The sequence below is a fragment of the Mus caroli genome, chromosome 15 (genome assembly GCF_900094665.2).
Source record: "Mus caroli chromosome 15, CAROLI_EIJ_v1.1, whole genome shotgun sequence".
Lineage (NCBI taxonomy): Eukaryota > Metazoa > Chordata > Mammalia > Rodentia > Muridae > Mus > Mus caroli.
The window spans coordinates 30748374-30767512 of record NC_034584.1 but is presented as its reverse complement, the minus strand read 5'-3'; the positions used below and the strand labels follow the sequence as shown (position 1 = coordinate 30767512).

The 19139-nt window shown below is 39.8% G+C and overlaps 1 protein-coding gene across 2 annotated transcripts in view; it reads right to left on the bottom strand.

The window, feature by feature from the left end:
* Vps13b (vacuolar protein sorting 13 homolog B) overlaps window positions 1-19139 on the bottom strand; it is a 543216-nt gene that overhangs the window by 85643 nt on the left and 438434 nt on the right. For both annotated transcript variants that reach the window (XM_021183993.2, XM_029469591.1), the window contains exons 40-42: window positions 9486-9682; window positions 3327-3508; window positions 1795-2144 (exon numbers count right to left, since the gene is read on the bottom strand). In XM_021183993.2, coding sequence (XP_021039652.1) covers window positions 1795-2144; window positions 3327-3508; window positions 9486-9682 — 729 coding nt within the window. The remainder of the gene's footprint in view (window positions 1-1794; window positions 2145-3326; window positions 3509-9485; window positions 9683-19139) is intronic.

Genomic DNA, 19139 nt, shown 5'->3' with positions numbered 1-19139 from the left:
AGGAAACAAGAAAATTATAGCAACAATTACAGAAGCATATCCTCTTGTGGCTCATGTTAACATTGCCAAATTCCTGTATAAATCAGAACCAACTATTCATAGAATGTACCTGTCAGCAATCTGCTGTGTGACACATGGCTCTACTTAATGGAATATTCCTTCAAGGCACTATGCTAGCCAGTCATTCACAGTCTGATGAGGTTTAGGACATTTAAATATTTATGTACCATATTTTATTTATGTGTATAGCTGTGTCTAAGAGAGTATTTTTTCTCTGTAAGAAAATGATATTTTGAAGGCCATTTTGCAGTAGTTGCTACATATGAGTTTGCTTATAAAGCTCTGATACTAAGACAAAAATGTCCTGGATTTTAATGTTCTATCAAGAATTCTTCTCTATTTTCTACGTTTGTTTTTTATTAAATGCATTGTTCAGAAAAAAATTGAAGCTAGAAATTGGAGCTATGGAAGTTTTTTTTCACATTGCTATTTGAACCAGCTGCAAAGATTTCGATCACACTAGCTCTTATTTTACGCATGTCCTTTGCAACATGAAAACCATGGAATGCCCTTAAAAAAGACTTCAAATACAAACCAGATGTGTTATCTTCTTTCCCTTTGCTATTGCAGTACCACGTTAAGCAATTAATTCCTTAGTCTTGTATAGGTCTTCATGCATATAAAGCAAACATTAAATTTTATGTCTATAAAATCTAATTCTCATAAACATTTTAGGTTAGAGAACTTGAAAATTTAGAACTATTTATTTCATAAAATTGTTTCCATAAAGATCCTCAAGATATTCTCATAAAACTCCCCCTAAGTTCTCCTCCTTGTCCCCAGGAAGGTTCTTTCCAGGAGCAAACACCCTCCCATTGCTTCTGGTGCCTGCCGCTGAAAGAACTCAGACAAGACTCACTCTGGGAAGCCGTCTCTACAACTGTGTGGAGTATGCACAAAATGGCGACACAGGTCTTAGCGTAACTGGTGACTAAGTGTGAAGGCAACAATGAAAATCAGCACAAATGCAGAAGGGATTTACTGTGCATCATCCAAATGCTCTGTGGGACTGCTTCATTCTGCAGACACAGCTCATTCTCCATTGTAAGTATGCCATTCACCATTAGTTTATATTCTATCTGTTTTCTAATGTGAGTAATTTCTTATAAAAGATACAAGAAAAACTTAGTAAAGTTATTACAATTCTCTATGAATAGAAGAATCCATGCTGCAGTGCTTTCTAGTGAATCAAAAAGACAGGATGTCTGCAAAGGAAAACCAAGACTGCTCTGTTTCCAGGTTCTAGCCCATGGCTCATTCATGTTTTTGTTTGAAAAATCTCGAAGGCTTAATTTAAGTCCTTAATTTCTACAGTGGACATTCAGACAGTCTGGTACCTACCAAAGTTGAAGTGCTAGCTAAATAGAACCACAACATTAAAAAAAAAAAAGTCTTGGGAATAAGTTACTCTCCACCCAGATATGGTTGATTGGGTCCTCAATAGATGGCATGACCTTGACACATGTGTGGACCCACGGTCTCCAGAGTCTGTAGAGAGAACTCTGCATCACTTTATCTAAGCAGATGCCATGACTCTGATCAGTGTCAAGCCATGGTGTCCAGAGCTTTGTAAAGAGAATACTTGCATCACTTTTTCTAAACAAAGTGGTGCCCTCAAACCCTTCATCCCTCACATTTGGGTTTGAGTTTAACTTATAATTAAGTGGTAACACGGAGTGTGCAGTAAAAAGATTGCATGCAGCCAAACTATAAATGCTTCTGGGATGTGCATACCTGTTGCCACGCTTGTATTGCAGTGTTTAAGGAATGAACTACATGCTGCCCAAAGTTGACAAGCACAGAGTCCACTATCATGGTGGAGTCCAGCAGCTTCTGCACGCCATCACTGGAAAGTGCCATCTGTCCACAGATGCCAAAGGGTTTCACCACACTTTGCATCGTGACGTTTCTGCATTCCAGAAGTTTACAATCCATCTGAGATGAGAACTTGATCTCCTGGCAGACAGGACCACTGTTCCACTGCCGAAGATGCAGGTTTGGTTCTCTGAAGGAAATGATCATGTATTCCAGTTCAGATGGCACATTTTTATCAGAAATGAATGGCTGTAGGTACTGTGGTGAAGCTTTTAAGAAAATAAGAAAAATGGCAATTAAGATGTGTCAATCCTTTATGGAAACAAGTGAGGTGACGTTTAAATGATTCACTCTGTTCTTAATGAGTTTTGCGTGAAAAACTCATTAAGAACAGAGTGAATCAATTTAGTACTTGATATTAATAGATTTAAACAATTGCTTTAAAATGTTAAAATTTTTGAAGTACCATTTGACATCCGAAAATACATTATTTTGTTCAATCAGGTCTCAAACGTATATTGCTCAAAGGTTATTTTCACTTCCATAGATAAAAACGTTTGATCACAGTAATGAATAAGAGAAGACAACCATCTGAATCTCTGTCTACTAACAAAACAAAAGCATGACTCTAGAAAATGCTTCAACTCAATTCTTGCTGAAAGCAAGATGCTTAACAGCAGCTAAAATGAGTTTAATCTCACCTTCTCCATTACATGTCAGTTGAAAACCTAAAACCTAAATCAAGTTAAGAAGTGGTGGTGCATGCCTTTAATCCCAGCACTTGGGAGGCAGAGGCTGGTGGATTTCTGAGTTCGAGGACAGCCTGGTCTACAGAGTGAGTTCCAGGACAGCCAGGGCTACACAGAGAAACCCTGTCTCAAAAAACCAGGGGGGGGGGGAGAAAGAAAGAAAAAAGAAAAAGAAAAAACCTAAATCAAACTGAATTAACTAGAAAAGGGTTGAGACTAAATGCAACACTTGAGAAATAATTATTCAAGTAACACTGGGAATTTAAAGGAGCCTACTTTTGCTACATGGGGATTTATTTATATTCCTTTTAAATGTGTAAAAATATGAGTCTTGTAATTTAATGAGAATGTGCCCATCTTTATAGAGTAGGTATCTTGAACTCAGGTCATAAATATCAAGTTCTTTTGGGATCTATTTTCCAATAAAGTAGAATACAGACAAAAATAGGCTTTTTTTTTTTTTCCAAAAAGATCTTAATTGGTATAACAGTAAAACCTGCAGCTAAAACAAAACAAAATATACTTCCTTGAAAATTCTCTTAGAACATATGTCACTGAGGAGTAGGGCCACACCTGATGCACTATATCAGCTTTAGAGTAACCCTGGAGTGCCCGTGCTGAGAACTGTGAGATGCCATGTGGGGAATTTACACAACGAATGGCACTAAGTAGGTGTTCTCTTGATGCTGAAGTGATGCATACCTGTGCCTAGTTGGTCCAGGTGATGGCAAAGACGGAATTCCAGATGAGCGAACTGGAAGGACATGCACAGGGATGGGACGAACCATGGAGTAAAACACGAGTCGACTCTGGTGCAAGCAGCCAGGGCTGTTGGAGTTACAAGTGGTTCACAAGTGCTTTGAGAACCGGATTCACTTGCAGAACTATGGAAAACCAAAGACATTCAGCATTCTCAATCCCACAGAGAAGCACAGTGTCTCTAAAACAGGCCTTTAAAGCCAGTACAAAAACCCTACAATCAATATACTAATCATCAACTCTCATGAACTACTATCACATAAAAGCTTTTTCTTTTAAATTCAGTTTATGTTGACTATTCTGTAAATAATTTGAATTGTTTGCAGAAAACTTTCAACTTACTCTTCAGCCTCCACTCATACTGACTTAGATCAAATCCAATTTCTGCCTATACTCTTTCTGCAAAACTTATGGACAGTTTGGTGTTCTATTGTAAGGGGAGCACAATTCTGAGCATGCCTCGCTCAGCTGTTAGAAATGCTAACCTTTCCTGTGTCATGGCAAATGTCTCATGGTTGTCTCATGTCTCTATCTTGTCCATACTTATTTTCTGTGAGGTCATCTAGACTCTTTAAGACCCACTGAATATTGTATTAAGTGGCATAAAATCATAACCATGTACAAAGAATGCAGTCTTTTGGACAAATCAATCACACTACATGAATTCTCTCTTCACTTGCCTATCCTCTCAAAATTACATTCTATGGTCATCTGGCTAATATGAAGAGTTGAAGGAGTCCAGTCTCAGAAGAAGCCAGCTCTTGGCTTTCAAAGATCTACAACACAATTGGTGACACACTGCCATCTATAAATATCACATGACAGAATCATCTCCTGGGGAAGGACACTTGATGTGCTGGAGGAGTGGACTCAGGAGAGGACTCAGGGCCTTCCAAAATAACTATAACTCACACCACCTTTTTGGATTGAAATATATGGCGTAATGAGTTCCCAGGGAATGTGACACTGTTTAAAATTAGGGAAGTGAGATGCTTGCTCTGAGCAACTATGCGATACTTCTGCATTATTTTGGACAACGATACCTCAATTATCCTTGGTTTTACCCAGCAAAATGTATAGGGAGCAAACAAGAAGAGTGCCAGCCAGTTAAAGGCTCAGTAAGTGACTTTTATTCTTTTGCTTTAAAAACTTTGATGAGGGGAAAAAAAAAAAAAGAAAAAAGAAAAAAGAAAAGAAGCAAACAAAGTGACTTGAAGCTTATGGGCTTCTGGGTTGTAAAACTCAAAGAGCAGAACAAAACCAGATACCTGTAGTTTGCTCAGACATGACACTCAGCTGTCCTGTATCCTAAGTAAAAAATGCTAAGGTGGGAGGTGGAAAACATCTACCGTCCCTTTCTAGAATCTAAGCAGACAGTAGCAGATGTGGGGTAGCCTCCAAACTATTGGCAGCAGTTTCAATGTGACCACGTAAATATGGAACAGTGGTGTTCCATACACAGCTAGTACTCAATCTTACATGCTAAAGTCATGATTACATTTTGAAAGAAAATACAAAAACATTCAAACAGGAACTTTTAATTTTTTCATTTAAGTTACTCTTAATGCTATTAAATTCACAAATATGCTAATGTTTTACCCAACCCTAATTATCACACACTATGACCATACAAACATCTATTAATTCCATGTCAAATGGGGGAATATCCCATTAAACTACAAGTCAGTAAGTATTTCTTTATAGTTAACGCTACGAAATTTATACAGAACAGTAATTAACAATGATCTTTACTTGCTAACTCACAAGGAAAGACCTTCAAAACTTTATTTTGTTCAAGTCTTTATACCAAAATGTAGGAAAACTGAATTATGCAAACTCTGAAAATCTAAAAGTTCCTTAATTTTTGATTCTCTGTCCCACTATCATAATCACAGGGCAATATTCCTGATGTAATGAACAGAGAAAAAAACAAAGCTACAGCACATGAAAAACCTCAGGGATGCTATCTAATTGATACGGCATTGTATTACTCACTAGCTGTACGTTTTGTAAACTGTTGTTATAGAAGCCCTGAACAAGAAGCAGCTTTCTGCTTAAGCTGCAATCACTTTTCTGACTATGGATCATCATTCCTTTTGTGGCAGATTTTTACAATTACTCAAAATAACCTGCAGCTTTTCTGACAACTCCTCACTTTCTCCGGCTAAAAACTGTAGGCCTTTTCTGTTGCTTCTTTAAAAGTATTACATTCAAAATGTTGCCCCTTCTCTGCCTCACCGCACAGGGTTTCCCTCGTTCTACCCATCCCATTTGCCTCTGAGAGGGTATCCCTCCTCATATCACCATACCCGAGTGGATCAAGTCTCTGCAGGATTAGACACATCCTCTCCCACTAAGGCCAGACAAGGCAGCCCTCTGCTGTATGTCTTCTGCTGCCATAGCCACTACTTATAGCATAATCAGATCCATAGTTACTACCATAGGGACTGCCTGAGTGTCCTCAACCAACACTGTCCACACAAAGGGACCCTAGTTGGATTGCTGTTGTTGACTATAACTTCGAAAATCATTATAGTTTCTACCACCACCATAGTTACTTCCACCAAAATTGCCTCCTTCATTGTAACCACCACGTCCTCCTTTACTACTATTTCCACCACCTTGGTTTCCATATCCTGGTCCACTATCATAACTTCCTTCCTATATTACTATAACCACGACCACTACCACAGTGGCCACCACCATCAATACCTCCATAAGTGCCTTTGGTGTCACCATCTTTACCACCAGATCCTCTTCTATTTCCATAATTACGGACACCACTATAGTTACTACCATCACATACTATAGTTACTCCACCACTATAAGTAGACAACCATCACAGCTGCCACCATTACGTCTTGCTTCTTTGTGAATTTCATATCATGCACCCCAATCCCACTCATCTCCCCCTTCCCTTGAAATGCCCTGTACCCTTGCAATCTGCCCCCCACAGAGAAAAAAAAATCGTGTTCTGGAAGCTGTAGTGTGTCACAGTGTGCCTCACAGTATACCCTTTTCCACACTTTTTCACTTGTTGATGTTCATCACAATGACTTGTTGGGCTGGTTCCAGGCCTCCCACTTCTGCTACTCTACCGATACGGGAACCCTACTAGGACTCCTTTTGGATATCCTGTTGTTGCTCTGTGTCATGAAGATTCTGTAGTTTTGGATCTATAGAACCAACCCCTTCATATACTCCAGCAGTTCATGGATGGGGTAGATTTTGGGGTAGGCTAATTCAAAGCCTTGGATCTGGGCCTGAGAGTTATCTGAGTTAGTCAGCCAACCAGCTCTCCTGCACCCACACCACTAGGGTGAGCTCTCCTGCCCATTCCTGGCTGGCTCATCCAATGCTGCAGCCACCAAGGGGCACATTCAGCTTTCCTGCTCTCATGCCCTCAGTACTGGCTCTCTATGCCCATGCCACCCAGGCTAGCTCTATTGTCACCACCACCGCATCTATAACCACCTCTTCTGCCACTACTGCTCCCATCTCAGCCTCCTGATCTATTAGTTTCCTCCATGACCTATAAAATGTCCACACCCACATTCATGATCTCTGTGTTCTAGATTACAACCCTTGTTTTCACTTCCCAATTACATTCATATATAGTGTGGTATTTTCTAAATGACAATTTTTTTTTTTTTTTCGAGACAGGGTTTCTCTATATAGCCCTGGCTGTCCTGGAACTCATTTTGTAGACCAGGCTGGCCTTGAACTCAGAAATCCACCTGCTTTTGCCTCCCAAGTGCTAGGATTAAAGGCGTGCACCACCACCGTCCGGCTTCTAAATGACAATTTTTATCAACTGTAGCATGACCATCAAAGTTATAAAAGCAAATCCTCTCTTTTTATCCTCATTCATTGTCTTCTCTAGGTCTCAGTCTCGCCACACTTTTTCAAGTAGCCTCTCAAATAATATTCTTCTGAGTCTTACTTTAATAACATTAGAATCATTTTCTTTACTGCTCAGTGAGCAGCAGGCTTTATAAAACCTCTTCTAGAAGCAGCTCTCTTGCAACACAAGAGCAAGCTACAACACCAAAGCCCCTGGAACATCATCACACAAACTGTAACTGTTTCTGTCCAGTTCTCAGCATGCTCTCTTAAACAGCATCTGTAGTCCCACAGCTCAGAGCAGAGCAGAGCAGAGCAGAGCAGAGCAGAGCAGAGCATCTCCTCAATTGCTCTGCTTCCTTTGCCTCATGTCCCTTCATTTTGAGACCAGACTTGCTTTTTCCAATGTTAGTTCAATATTAATAGTGATTTATGTTAAATTCTAAACTGATTATAATTAAATTCTACTTGAAAAGGTATTCATTCCAAACAATTTTAAGTAAGATTAACTGCAAAATATTAGGTAATGTGACAAATCCCCATCAAGGGCCAAAGGTCTGTGGCTGCAATGTCAACAGTCAGAGGAAAAGTGCCTTCAAGATGACGGGCTGATGCATTCTTTTCTCTAAGGGCTTCGCACTTCAACAGTGCCAAAGTCACAACAGAAATTTTTATGAATGCTTCATAGTCAGAGTAATTGACCTGGTCTAGAGAACTTCTTTCCATGGTGAAAATACATTCTTCCATAATTCTAATCAAGAAATCATTTCTAACTGGATACTCTTAATGAAACAGTTTTTAAAAATTAGCTTAACTGTCTCCAGCTTATTCTCTGAAATCTCCTGGTTTTGGATGAGGTAATCTCTCCTTTGAGGAAGCAATCTTCCTCCACAACTGCTATTTCTCTGGAGGGTAAGGTGCTCTTTGACTTGTAGTAAAATCAAGACCTTACTTCTCACATACACTCTCACTGACAGCATGCTAGTAGGTAATATATCGGAAGGTCACTAATTTTACAGAGTCTAGATGACCTGGAAATAGAATATATAAAGTTAAAAACGTTACTATTATGAAACATAGAATGGAGCCAATGAAAGGCATTGTGATGCTACACACAAAAATGCTAACCAGAATGACTTCAGTGTGAGAGCTCCAACAGCACACATTATTAATACAAATAAATGCTCTCAGGAGAAAAGTCATCTACCACTATTTAGAACATAAAGTAGACAGCAGTATAACACTCTCATAATTATTACATATGGACAGAATTAAAGTTACATAAACAAAACAAAACAAGGCTTGATTTGCAAAAGCACTGGAGTGGTGTATGTCTTCCTTTCACTAGTGTTTGAATGTTATCCAGTGAGAAAAGGAAGGGAGTAGACCAGAAACTAAGGCAGCAGGCACTAAGGCTGACCATGAGGAAGACCAGAAAGTGAGACGGTGAAAGGAAAGAACAGCAAGGCTCACTGCACATGCAGGGCTTCATGGCACCCGCGGCCTCACGGCATCCGGGCTCGTGGCACACACTTACTGCCCAGGAGAGGGCCCCGACTGAGGCTTCCATTCTTTAACTTTCACAAAAGCATAAGCACAGAGGTTTAGCAGGGCAAGTAAACCAGGAAACATGCTGAATATTTGCTGGAGTTATTTTTCTTTAAATTTATAAACACACCAAGCAGGCAAATACCAGAAATGGGCATAATCTGGAATTATAATGTGGACTAAGAAGTTCTGGAGACATGATTCAGAATACCTGAAGCCTATGGCTTCTGAAGCTCATTGTGACCAATGTCACCTCATGGGGCAATGCCAGCTCTCTGAACTTGGTTGGCCATTTTTGCCTAGTGTCTTCAGGTTATCTCTTAAAGTTAAAAAAAAAATCTTTAAAGATGAACATATTTGAAAACTTTTATTTTAGATGTAGACAGTTCCATTTATATAATCTTCCTTTTCCTGCCCTAGGTTTATCTTCACAATGTTAAGTAGTTCATCAAGATACTGAGCTATTTCCCTCTGTGTTTTGGGGTTCTGGATAATAGATTTTTTTTGATTGATTTCATTCATTATTTTTATTTACAATTCGGGAACAGGTTCTTCTGCAAGGGTTTTTAGGCTATGATATGAGTGAAGCAGCCATGGTGAGCTTTACTTCCTTTGGTTTACAATTCAGGCACACACCAGTATTAGAGATCCATACGAGCCGAGTGAAGAGGCACAGGAGAAGAGAGTCCCTCTCATCTGGCTCTCTGTTACCTTTGGTCATCTGTCGTATTTTGATTGTTGTTTAGGACGATTCTCCACAGATCTGAGGACACCAGTTTCTTCTGGTCATGTACAAGGTTGATATCTGGCAACTGTAATTCACAAACTTTGCTTTCAGACAGACTGAATTCTTGAAATGCAACAAAAACCTTCTGGAGTTCATCCCAATATTCCAAACTACAAGGGACCTATAGGAAAATAAGAAACAATCAGAAACTATGGGACTGGAGAGATGGTTCAGAGCTCTTGCAGGGGAAACAGGTTTGGCCTACAGCACCAAGATGGTGGCAGCTCACAGCTGTCTGTAGCTCTAATTCTAGGAGATATGTCTTTTGACCTTCGAGGGCACCACACATGAACATGATGCATAGTCACACATGCCGGCAAAATACCCATACACATAAAATAAATAAATGAAAGTTAATAAATCCATAAGTTAAACTATACTGTGTACTTGTTGAAATATTAAACCGAAAGAAGTTATATATAGCACTATGACTTGATAGGAAGACAGAGAGGTATGAAAGGTAATGAATGCTTCAGGAGCTGCTTCCCAGGTACAGGAATCCTGTTTACTCTCCAAGGATCATTAAAAAAAGACTCAGGGGGCTGGTGAGATGGCTCAGTGGGTAAGAGCACCCGACTGCTCTTNCGAAGGTCCAGAGTTCAAATCCCAGCAACCACATGGTGGCTCACAACCACCCGAAATGTCTTCTGGTGTGTCTGAAGACAGCTACAATGTACTTANANANAANAAAAAAAAAAAAAAAAAAAAAAAAGACTCAGTAGTCAAAACACCCACAGTCTTCTTATAGAGGAAAAATAATGGAGAATAAGCTGTCTACTTTTTAGTATCTAAAAGACAAGGCTGGAGTCTTGTCTATATACATTGAAGGAACAGTGAGAGGCAAGAACTGATTGAAGGTCCTCTGTAGCAAGAGTACACTTTCAGACAAGCAGTGGGAAGACGGAAACCACAAAGAGACCACAATTGCTCACACAAAAGAAAATTTAGGATAAACCAGAGAAGCTTAAAAGTGAAAGCATGAAAGAAAGCTGCTAATTTTGATTTTGAAAGAACAAAGTATTGCTATATATGCAACAAAACCTAGGAGTTAGAAAAAAAGTCACTGATAAAATCAAATATAAAAAAGTGCTAAGACAGGCAAGACAATGACAGACGAGGGACTGCTGGTTCAGATAGGGGAGAGCTCTTAAAAACCAAGTGGGGAGCATATGGAGGAACACATATCTGCTTTAGAGAGGTACGGCAGTCTAGCTCCACATGCCGCAGCTGTGCCCAAGGTCTCCTCAGTACAGCATGTCCCCAGGGGCTTCCTGCATGGCCCTTGGTAGAAGGCAAGGGGAATCTAGTGCAAACGTGATGTTCACCTTGGTCGCTGGGCTGTCTGTAATGCTGTCATGACTCTGATCTAGGAGTCTTATGCTTTCCACAGTACTCAAGTAACACTTACCAGCTTTCATAGGGCTAAAGCACAGATCCTAACAGCCACTATTTCACAGAACAAATAAAATTGTCCAGTAGACATGAAAAGCCACCATTACTAATACTTAACAAATGTGAATTTAAGCAAATATATAAGAATGACATTAATATTAATCAATGTATTTATTAATTAATATATGCATTAACATGGCAGCTTAAGATTGATAGCTCAGCTTTTTGCACAGGTATGTGAAAAACCCCACATTCCTAGGTACTGTGAATAAGTGCTTATTTTTGTTACTTAGATTATATCTAAGGCTTTGTTTTACTGTGACTGTAAATTCAAGAGGGCATGTGTGTCTCTCTTATGTATTTTATATGTTTATATATGTACTTCAAGAGTATTAGTCGGAAAAGTGGAAACAACTTAAACATCTGTTAGTGGGAACTGCTTAGATTTACAGAGTGGATTAACACACAATGGTCAAAATGAATGACAAATACCATATAACAAAAGATACACAGGATATGTTATTAAACTTAAAATTTCGTTTTAAAATGACATGTGGTAAATCCTATTTGTCTTAAAAAGGACTCTGCTAAGATGTGCTTCATATTTGGAAGCATTCCCTTGCTGCCCTTCTCAGAGCTGGAACTACTTTTTGTGTCACCTCTATTCCCAGTATATGACTCCAACATATAGCATCAGACCCCTTAAGTTCTTACATATTAGACTATACTAGACTGAGACCCCAACATGAAGAAAGGGCATATTATTTTAAAATTTTTCTGTAGCATTTAAAGCAGTTTTGAGGCCATAATAAGATCTGGGAAAAAAAAAAAAGCTTCCAAATCCAAAGTAAACCTTCCTTCCTTCCTAATTTTACTCTTACCTAAAATGTGAAGGACAGAGATCAATATCAAGTGCTTTTCTTAAACACTCTTAAAATTATTTTTTGAGACAGCATATTTCACTGAATCTGATTGGTTAGATCATCCGGCCAGCATGCTGCAGGGATTCTCCTGTCTTTGCTTTCAGCACAGGGATTAGAGATGAGAGTGGCTGCACTGGCTTTTACTTAGTGCTGGGGATGTGAACTCAGGTCCTCAGGCTCAGTCAGTGTCTTACGATGACTTATGCTATAATGAAACACCATGACCAAAAGCAACTTGGCAGAGGGAGGGTTTATTTGGCTTACACTTCCATATTGTAGCCTATCATTGAAGGAAGCCTGGACAGACTCAGACTGATACAAGGCAGGAACTGGGAGGCAGGAGCTGATGCAGAGACCATGGAGGGATGCTGCTTACTGGCTTGTTCCTCATGGCTTGCTTAGCCTGCTTTCTTAGACAACCCAGACCCATTAGTCTAGGATAGCACCATGATGGGCTGGGCTTTCCCCCATCAATCACTAAGTAGAAAATGCCCTCCAGACTGATCTTATGGGGGTATTTCATCAACTGAGGGTCCGTTCTTTCAGATAAGTTGTGTCAAGTTGACATAAGGCTAGCCACTACAGACAGCAAATACTTAGCCCACTGAGTCACCTCTCATGCCCCATAAATACAGGATCTTGACTGTGCATGTATGAGGGTGGCGATGCTGGGTGAGGAGGACTCAAGATTCATGAGTACACTGAAGCAGATGCATGTTTGGGGAACTTAAAGTAGCATATTCATGGAAACCAGTGTTAGTTAGGCATGGTGGTGTGCACATGTAACCCCAACACTTGTAAGGTGGAGGAAGGATAATCAAAGTTCAAGGTTAAGTTCAGATAGCAGGCACATAGAGCATTTGGGGCTAACCTGTGCTAAAAGAACAAAACAAAACAATAAGAAATCAAGAAAAAAAAGACAGAAATTCTCATTTCTTGCTACTCATGGCAAGCTTGTCTACAGCTTCTTCTCTTTGCATCATTATTTCTGTATTCTCTCCAATCTGAAATACCCATTTTCTTGTTCTCGTGTCTAAACCCTTCCTGTCTATCAAAGCCCAAATCAAATGCTACCTTGCTTTGAGTCTTTTCAGAAAGCATCGAGCCTGTTGTTTAGATTAAGGAACTCACAACTAGGGGCAGAAAAAATGTGGAAATGGGGTACGTAGGAGCCTTTTGCTGAAAGGACCCTGATATAGCTGTCTCTTGTGAGGCGATGCTGGGGCCTGGCAAACACAGAAGTGGATGCTCACAGTCATCTATTGGATGGATCACAGGGCCCCCAGTGGAGAAGCTAGAGAAAGTACCCAAGGAGCTAAAGGGGTCTGCAACCCTATAGGTGGAACAACACTATGAACTAATCAGTACCCCTGGAGCTCGTGTCTCTAGCTACATATGTAGCAGAAGATGGCCTAGTCGGCCATCATTGGAAAGAGAGGCCCATTGGTCTTGCAAACTTTATATGCCTCAGTACAGGGGAGGGTATGGGGGACTTTTGGGATAGCATTTGAAATGTAAATGAAGAAAATACCTAATAAAAATAAATTTAAAAAATGAGGAGCATTAAAGAAAAACTTTGAGCTCACAACTTGTCAGGGGCCAACTCTACAGTTAACACATCTCAACTGGAATATCTCAATTTACTCAGAGAATTTTGGAAACAACAGAAAACTACTATAGAAATAGGTTCCACTACATGACAATCATGTGTTTGTCAAGATATTCAGCTATATGTCCTATTTTTATTGCTTAATGGAGAGAATTAATAAATTCACACAAAAATCTTGTTGAAAACATTTAAATTTTATGCCTATTCACATATTCACAAAAGTTAAGAATATATTTGACTTCAACACATACCTTTTGATTTATAGACAAAAAGAAATCAAGATAGAGCTAATTGGAAAGCTTTCTATTGGCCGGTTCTCGTAATGTCAGAAGGTGCAATTCAGGGAGCTGAGAGAGAAAAGGTTATCAGCAGTCTCACCTAGTTATGAAAGCTGCAATAAGAATCTGCCAGGCAAGATATGTTCTCTGGGCAATAGTGGTATAAAGTGTCAGGGCTGACCTACTGCTTTCTGATTGGATCTGAGGGTTCCTCATGGGGTGACCCACTGCTTTCTGACGGATTTGAGAATTTCTTCACAAGAGGAAGCTCATGTCTGGTTTTGTAAACTTGGTCAAGGGCTAGTGGCTGGGGAGTTGCTGAGGGGCAGACATTAATACTGTCCTGAAGATGTATGGACAGAGGGTATTTTGAGGGACACACTGTGACACACTAGAGCTTCCACTATGATGTATATACCCACACACTTTTTACTTTTTAAAAATTTCTTTTGGGAAGGGAGGTTATGAGGGCAGAGGGTGATATGAAGGGATAGGGAGATGAGTGGGATTGGGGTACATGATATGAAACTACCAAGGAATCAATAAAAAGTTTTAAAAAAGAAAGCTATAAACCTGTCTAGTTAAATAGTCATTCTGCCAAACAGCCTTCTAAACACTATGTAAATATACATGTTGTATTCAGCCTTTACCAGAGAGGCGTCTTAGTATAGTAACAGCGATGAATAAGAAAAAAACCTGTCATAACTGGCCAAAGTGCTGAGAATCAGCAATGCTGGAGTGCTCGGTCCTGGCAGAGACATCAACAGAAGCAGAAAGAGTCAGAGGATAGGGATGTGTGCACAGCACAGCTGCGGTGCCCATCAACCCAGCACGGCTATGGTTACCTGTACAACACTATACAAGATGGGGTCTGCTGGCACTTCATCAGTGCAGAAGGCCCCAGTCCAGCTTGTGGGACTATTGGCAGTTAATGGCTGCTAGTGTAAGAAGTGTCATTTTGTCAGGGGTGTAGCCACTGCCAAGTTGCCCACACTCCAGTAAATAATCTCTCAGCCATGTTCATATAAGCAACTATAATTAAACTCGGTGGCTTTTAAACAAAATGAAGACAAACACAGGAGATATTCTTGGAATAAGAAAGGGTTCAGCAGGAAAGAAAGGATATGAAAGGGAAGGGTGACACAAGGTTCACTACACACATATATGAAGATGAACAGAGATGAGCAGGTGTATTTACTTCAGTGCACTGAAGCAGAAGTTAGTATGCATTGTTTGTGTTCTAAAGATAATTTTACTCAGTGTTCCAAGCACCAACTCAACAATTTATTGATAGAAGAAAACTCTATAGATGGCCATTTTTATACTATCATTTCATTCTAACATTCGAAACAGAAAAACCTCACTAGTGTTCCACGTGGGGAAATCCTGGTCCTGGGTATCTTCAGAGGTGTCATAATGTCTCATCAGGACTTTCTTTTTTTTAAACTATCTTATTTTATATTTATAATTTTTTCTCTCTTTTCACCCTATAGGTCCTTTGGGTATATATTACAGCTCCCAATTTAGTGTTTTTTATGAGATCCTAGAGTGTCCGATGAGTGGGTCTCTGCATCTGTATCCTGTGCCTTTTGTGGGCTCCTTTTCTTCTGTTTGCTTTGCCTTATTCTGATGTGTTAGTTTTTGTTTTATCTTATATTATATTTTATTATTTATCTTTTTGAAGCCTGTTTTCTTTTTCAACAGACCAAAATGAGAGACCAAAGGGAGGGGGGTGAATCCAGATGGGAAGGAGGTGAGGAAGAAGGGGAGGAGCAGAGGGAGAGGAAACCATATCAGTATATATTCTGAGATTAAAAAATCTATTTTCAATAAAAGGGGAAAATAATCCTGGTCCTGACAATAAACCACAGCTTTTGGGCAACATAATGAGTATAAAGCTACACATCCCTAATTTGCAAAATGAAGCTAATAAAACTAAATTGTTTTTAAGCCAAAGTAAGGATTTAATTTTATCTTAATGCCATTTGGAGGACATAGAAATGATGCAGTAAAGTTTACATTTCTAAAAGATTCTAGATAATATAGAAAATGAATTTAAGTGGTAAGTATGGCAGGAAGGCAACCCATTAGGAGATTTAAGGTCAAGATATTAGAGACTGGGTTAGCAGGGGATGTACCTGGGACCTAACAGTCAGTCTGGACTGCTCAGATACGAGGGTGACGCCATGCCAAGGTGGCCTGAGCAACTGCATAGTGCTGATGGCATCCACTGGGATGGGGCAGGCAATTTGCCTCTGGAGATGGTATTTGTGGTATTGTGGGTCAGAGGAAGGGCAATCATGAGTTCTTCTCTGGACAAACTCAAGTGACAACAATAAGCCACTCTAGTAGAAACAGTGAGGAGCTGGATATTGCAGAGACTGCAAGGGGTTTTAACTGTGTTGATGCACAACTTACTCCAGGGTCATCCTGCCTTACCATCAGGGGCTTATTATGGAAGCTTAGTAACTAGTGAGGTTTGGGTTATTTATTTGCAAGAGGGTTCTTTTAGTGATGAGTTAGGAATGTAGAGTGGCTAGGAATCTAAAATAGGGAGCTGACTGGAGGATAGAGAGGGATAGATACAGATCAGTCTTTAGACAGGAAGGGATAAATCTCAGTTTAGATAGTGACCATGGAGGAGGGAAAGCAAGGGCTCTGTTGCAACTAAGTCTCGACGTACAAGAGATAGGGTCAATGGCTAAGGTTTTAAAAGAAATCCATAGCTACTTCTTTCAGACTTTTTTGTATGCCATGTTCTTGGATTAATATTCTTAAGGAACTGTTAAGCTGCTTAGAGGCTTGCATATAGCATATCATGAGCAATGTTTTCAAATGGTTTCAGACAGCTGGGGTATAGCTCTTGCTTAGTGTGAGAGGGGCTCTGGCTCACCCTCCTGTACTACTCACGCCCCTAGTTAATGAACAGAGTTAGCTGGCAAGGAGATAACAGCGTAAGCTCTATGCTGTGCTATTCTACATCACTTGCGTGTACCAGTTCTTTCATTTAGAGGAGTGTGCAAGGGCCCATTTGTAAACAAGCCCACTTTCGGCTCACTCAGTTCCTTTGTCTCTCAGTTAAAGCTGACGTTCCCCAGCTAGTTTCTAGACAAGTAGTGACATAACAAAACTAACAATTGAACATGGTCACATTGTTCTTACAGCTTCATCTGGTAGCAATGAATTATTCCCAAGGGAGAGTTGGCTCCATTCTGTGTCATCTATTTAAAATAACTTTAGTATGAGCTTTTAGATTTGAAAGAGACCATGTGAATGATTTTTAGTTATATATCTATAACTAAGGATTTATTACTAATGCCTGTAGTGAATAACTTGAAAGAAAGATGACTATTCCAAGAAAGGTTGGTTGCCAAAAAATAGTTTAGAGAGCCTGAGTATCTAGTACTGAGTCATGGGAAGTGGGAACAAGTAAATTGGTTTCCCTGGAAGACATTCCACATGGAGCACATGGTACATTTCAAATGACTGTCAAGATTATATTTTTTTTATTACATTTTGTTTTCCTATTCACTATTTGACAGGACCTAAAAATTAGCCAGCCATACATAATAAACTGCACTCTAAGCATATGTGGCCTTTGCATATGAATATATTTTACGCTGTACATTTGCCAGTTGGTAAAAGCACATCTATTTATGCAGTTAAAATGTTATTTCACAATTTGTTTCCACTTGATGGCTAATTTGGGAAGATTTGCATGTGTGTTGGCCATTTAAAAATATTTTTGGTACAAAGAATATTCTGGCACTTAATTTGTTTTTATTACTTACTAGTGCTGCCAAGACTATTAGCAGTTACAAATTCCCTGTCTGTCCTCGTGATGAACGGCTCCCACTTCTTGGTGCAGTGGCTGCTGAAGTGAGGCAATTACCCCTTTGTGGACTTAGGCAAAGGGGGCAAAGGGAGCAAAGGGACTGTCTTTCCTGTACACCTGTGCTGCTAGAAGGAAGAGACTTAACAACTCAAGTACATGCCTCTGCCTCCATTGTCCATTCCTTTGTCCTACCACAAAACAGATAAGCTTAAAGAATACACAGGACTGGTTAGTGAGTATGAAGGCCTTATTTTTCCACTCCTGGTTCAGGTCCTGATGCTCGCTCATGGATGTTTTGTTACTTTCCTCGCTTTCCGGCTTTCAGTGTATGTGGGCATGTGTGCGTGGAAGTGTGGAGGTCAGAGTGAGCTCTCTCCTAATCTGTGGAATCTGGGAAGGGAACTTAAGGTTGTCCCACCTGTGCTAAGGCACTTCTATGTACCTTGCCGTTTCTGTTTCTTAGTATTAGCTTAGTGAGGAAAATATTTCCATTTTTCACATAAGCTAATTGTGGCTGGTATCAGGGAACTTGCTCAGAGATGCACAGTCAGTGGCTATAAAAACTGTGCTCATTCATTATTTAAAGAAGAAAAATTTTATGTGTCATTTGCCATTTACAGTTCCTTTTTGTTCTGTACTTTGAATTTCACAATACATATCTACTTAGATTAAATCCACTCCACTACCATGGCCCCCAGCATCATGTGCATTCTCTTTCTTGAATCCACTGTGTACACTCAGCACCTGATGCAGTCTGTTTGTGAGTGACTGTAGGACTGCTTACTGGAGCATTTACCTTTCATGAGCTGCATCTGTGAAGAAAACTGACCCTCCCTCCCCGAATAGCCATCAATGATGAACAGCTTTTCAGCTAAGGATGAGATTTCATGAACCCATCCCTGCCCATGATGTGTGTTTGGATGGTTTGCCCTTGTGCAGGTCTTGTACATACAGTCACAGTCATTAATATTCTTATGAACTTTGTTTTTCAAAAAGTAGATTCTTTGGAAGCAAAATGAATGTACAATACTTATTCAGCTTTGTCATTTCCCCAGATACTTAAACTTTACCCAGGCAGGCAGTTTTAATTCAAAGTGTTCTTTCAACACTTTGAATGTATTCTCCTGCTTCTTAGCACTTTGGTATTTGATAAGAAATCAGATGTTAATCTTAACGACTGTCTATATATGTAACGAGCTGCTTCTCTGGTTGCTTCTAGGATATTTTGTCTACATGGCTCTAGGCATATTCACTGGCAGTTCAACAAGCCTCTTAGATCATATAGGCTTGTGTCAATCAGGCTTCATTTAATCAGGCATCTTTGCTTCCCTTTTCCCTCTTGCCCCGGACTCGCTCTCTCCAAGTGTTAGCACACGTGATGGTTTGCCTCAGGTGTTTGATCTGTTCCTTCTTTTCACCTCATGTTATGGAGATACTCAAAACACATCTCCAGTCATCAAGTCTTTCTAAGCCAGCTGAAGTCTGCCATGCAGCCCTTCTACTAAATGTATTTACTAATTAGATTTTCCAATTCAAGAATT